The sequence below is a fragment of the Crocodylus porosus genome, unplaced genomic scaffold (genome assembly GCF_001723895.1).
Source record: "Crocodylus porosus isolate Cpor-Errol unplaced genomic scaffold, CroPor_comp1, whole genome shotgun sequence".
NCBI classification, from domain to species: domain Eukaryota; kingdom Metazoa; phylum Chordata; order Crocodylia; family Crocodylidae; genus Crocodylus; species Crocodylus porosus.
The window spans coordinates 64,821,900-64,825,475 of record NW_017728943.1 but is presented as its reverse complement, the minus strand read 5'-3'; the positions used below and the strand labels follow the sequence as shown (position 1 = coordinate 64,825,475).

The following is a 3,576-nucleotide window of genomic DNA, read 5'->3' as shown; positions in this document are numbered from 1 at the left end:
AGGTGTGGGGGTCTCCAGTCCCTGCCCCCCCAGGCCTTGCTGGGCAGCTCTCACAGGCCAAGGGGTTGGGGGGCGCCAGCCCCCCTGTGGGCTCTGTCTGGGTGGAGGCCTCAGACAAGCCCCAGGAAGGGGCCCTGGCAGCACTCCATGTCGACACCATCGTAGGGGTCGCTGAGTTTCTAGCTGAGTTCGGGTCCTCTGCCCCGCGCTAACACGAGTCAGCCTCTGGGCCCCTCCCGCGCAAACACCGGCGTGCTCTTACAGACCACGCCTGTTTGCGCACTCTGTTTGCGCAGCTCAGGAGTGCAGCTCCCTACCGGCTCAGCTCGTAATGCATACCGAAAGTCAAGCATGCCACTTCATGCAAGGAATATTGTGCATTAGTAGCTGACTTTCTTCAAAAAATTGGGAGATCAGGAGACTATACCGGTTAATGGTCAGGAAGACTACCACAGGTAGGTAGGTCTTCACCACTGTCCAGAAACTGGGTCTTTAAAATAGCAACTCTTCCTTATCTCCTTTTAGAATAAACATGCCCAAACTTCTTACTTACTTGGGGAATTTGTAGTCCCTAATCAACATTATTCTCTGTACAGGGGTGCTCAATTCTTAGCCTGTGGGTCAAATCTGGCCCCTAGTGCCTTGTCATCTGGCCAGCAGGACTTCCCATGAGTGAGAAGTAATTCTACCCATGACCCTGCCTACTGAATCTGGTGTGCAAGGTGGTGTGGGGCTAGGCATAGGTTGCATGGAGACCTAGGGCCACAACCCCCACACATGGGACTGGGTTGAGGCAGTGTGGGTCCAAGGGCCCTGATCCCAGCATGCAGGTCTGGGTAGGGAAAGCATGGTCTAGATTAGGGGTCAGAAACCCCCAGCACGCATGTATGTGTGCTGAGCAAGGCCATTTTGCTTGGCACACCACTGCCAGCCTGGGCTCTAAGCAGCTGCTGCCAGCCACGGAGCCCAATCTGCTTTCAGAAGGTGGCTGGGAGGCTGCACACCCTGCTGTAAGCCCTGCTGCAAGCAGACCAGGCTCTGTGGGCCAGCTGCAGCCGAGAGGCTGCAAACAGCTGCTCTGGGCTGCAGTATGTTGATACTTTGGCACCTTTTAGGTAGGCGTTGTGGTTTTTTTGGCACTCCAGCCAAAAAACATTGCCTACCTCTGGTTTAGATCTTAGCGTGTGTCCTGATCCTAGGACATGGAGTCTAATCTGGCCCATGGACTGGCCCATGGGAGCTGGCTATACCTGCTATAGCTACTGGGGACACCCTGTAGCGTAAGAACTCGTTTGACCTGTGAGGCCAAAAGGCTCCACTGCTCTAGAAACATGAATAGAACTTGATATTCCTGATTCTTAATATTCCTTTGCCTTCTGCCAAAAGGTCATGTCATTCACTGTGGAGGCTGGAGTACCTCAGCCCTCTCTGATTCACTTAAAGAGTACCCATCTATGTCCAGAGTCATGCGCATCTTGCAGCATGGCAGAAACAATGCAGCTCAGCTTCAAGGTGTTGTTGTTTTGTGGCTCTCCACAAATCTGTTTGATGAATTGGCTCAGCAGATATGAAAAGGATGAGTACCACTGATCCAGAACACCCAGTAATTTGGAGCTAACTCCTAAATATAACTTCATATAGCATTAACACAGTTGTTTTGTTTCTGGACAACCAACAAAAGTCATTATATATTTTGATTTTTTTTTAAAACTCTGGAACTCTTTTTTGTTGTCATTCTGATTTTTCAGTACTAGAAAGCTAAAGGGTACAACAAGGAAAGGGATATATATATTAAAAAAAATCCTTTTACCTTTATTGTATAAATTGATAGGTACAGTTGTACCTACTGTATCTCTTCTCTAATTAGAGGTGGCACATGGGCTGGCTCATTACTTCTGTCTAATGAGCCGATCCTTGTGCCTCCTCTCTAATCAGAAAAGAGATGGGTACAAAATGTTCCTATAAAGTTATTATAAATCATTCTTTTTTATCAAAAAAATTAAGTCAATGTCCTCTATAGTTTTGTCCAGCTCCAAGATGGTTTCATTCAGGAGAGGTAATTGTGCAAGAGAGATCATGGTGTGCTGAATTAAAGGTGCTCTCATGCAGTGCAGGACTGCCTTCTGGTTGATGATTTAGATTATTTATAATATATTTTTATAGGTTTAGAACAGTTTGTTGGAAGGATGCAAGATTTTCGATGGTACCAAGTGGCACTTACAAACAGGTAAAGAAACTTTATTCTTGAAAAATATAGGAGTGTGATTAGAAATGGAGAGAATATGTAACAATGATACATTTATTCCACCAAAATACATGGCTTTTCCATAATCTTCTTTAGACGATGTGTGTATTTAGTAGTGTAGCTCACTGGTTATGGATTCAAATAGGGCTTTTCCCTATCTAGGCTTGAAGTGACGTACGTCCATGGTGCAGTGCTGGAAATCAATTGAACATTTGAATGTTGCTTAAATATAGGCAGTAACTCCTAACAATAGATAGTAACTTTGTTGTTTGTGTGTTAGCACTATTACCGACTGTCCTAGCACCTTTCAGTATAGACAGTAATATCTTTGGACAATAGACCTAATCTCTGGGACTCACTTCTTCCAAGTCAATTAGATCTTGGCACTATCTAGGCACAGATTCTAACTCCAGGATTGTGGGATATGTTCCTCAACTCAGCCTTCTTGTCTGATACCTTTCTTTTTGCGATGAAGTACCCCTTACCTGCCATGGATCCTAAAATCAGTGTCGGAGTCCTAAGTTCTGCCAGGGTTTCGCTAAGGCTCTCAGTGCTTCAGGCTTCTAGTTTCACTTCTTCAGAAATAATGTGGCAGGTAAACAAAGAACATAAGATCAGCTAAAGGAATTGTTTAGTACAGATATGGAGAAACTTTACTCTCCTAAGCCCTGAAGTTAGGTTTGGGAGAGGTGGGGTGGACCGTAGTACTGATATTGGTACTACGGTCCAACCCACCTCCCAACCCCAAGTCAAGCACTCAGAAGAGTAAAGTTGCTCTATATTTATATCGATACCATATCTATCTATCTATCTTTCTATATATATATATCCCCAATTTGATTCGGCAGAGATTTGGCCCCAGTTTGGAAAGATTTGGAGATTCAGACATAGACACAGCTTTAAATGTTTTTTCTGCATGACTCAAAGCACCAGGTGGCTCATCAGTGCTGCAGTGGTGGGGCAGATGGAGCTTCCCACAGGAGTGCGGGGGAGGCAGCGCGTTCAACAGCAGACCCAGAAGTAGACCAGAAGCACTTCTGGCCCCCACTGTGCCTCCCTGGTTTGGCGACTGGTGTCTCCTGGGTCTGGGGGTGCACCTGAAGTCCCCCCATGGCTGACTGCCAGCTGGAGGAGGAGCTCAGGGGGACGGTCCAATGTGCTCCCCGGCAGACCCAGAAGTGGACTGGAAGTACTTCTGGTCCACTTCCAGGTTTGCTGCTGAGCATGCAGGGCTGCACCTCCCCTCCCCCCATGCTCCTGTGGGATGTTCCATCCACCCCACCATCACAGTGTTCATGAGCCACCTGGTACCTTGAGGTATGTAGAAAAAA

The 3,576-nt window shown here is 46.9% G+C and overlaps 1 protein-coding gene across 1 annotated transcript in view; it reads left to right on the top strand.

Moving 5' to 3' along the window:
- USH2A (usherin) overlaps positions 1 to 3,576 on the top strand; it is a 652,515-nt gene that overhangs the window by 36,055 nt on the left and 612,884 nt on the right. The window contains exon 4 of the mRNA XM_019549473.1: positions 2,164 to 2,227. Coding sequence (XP_019405018.1) covers positions 2,164 to 2,227 — 64 coding nt within the window. The remainder of the gene's footprint in view (positions 1 to 2,163; positions 2,228 to 3,576) is intronic.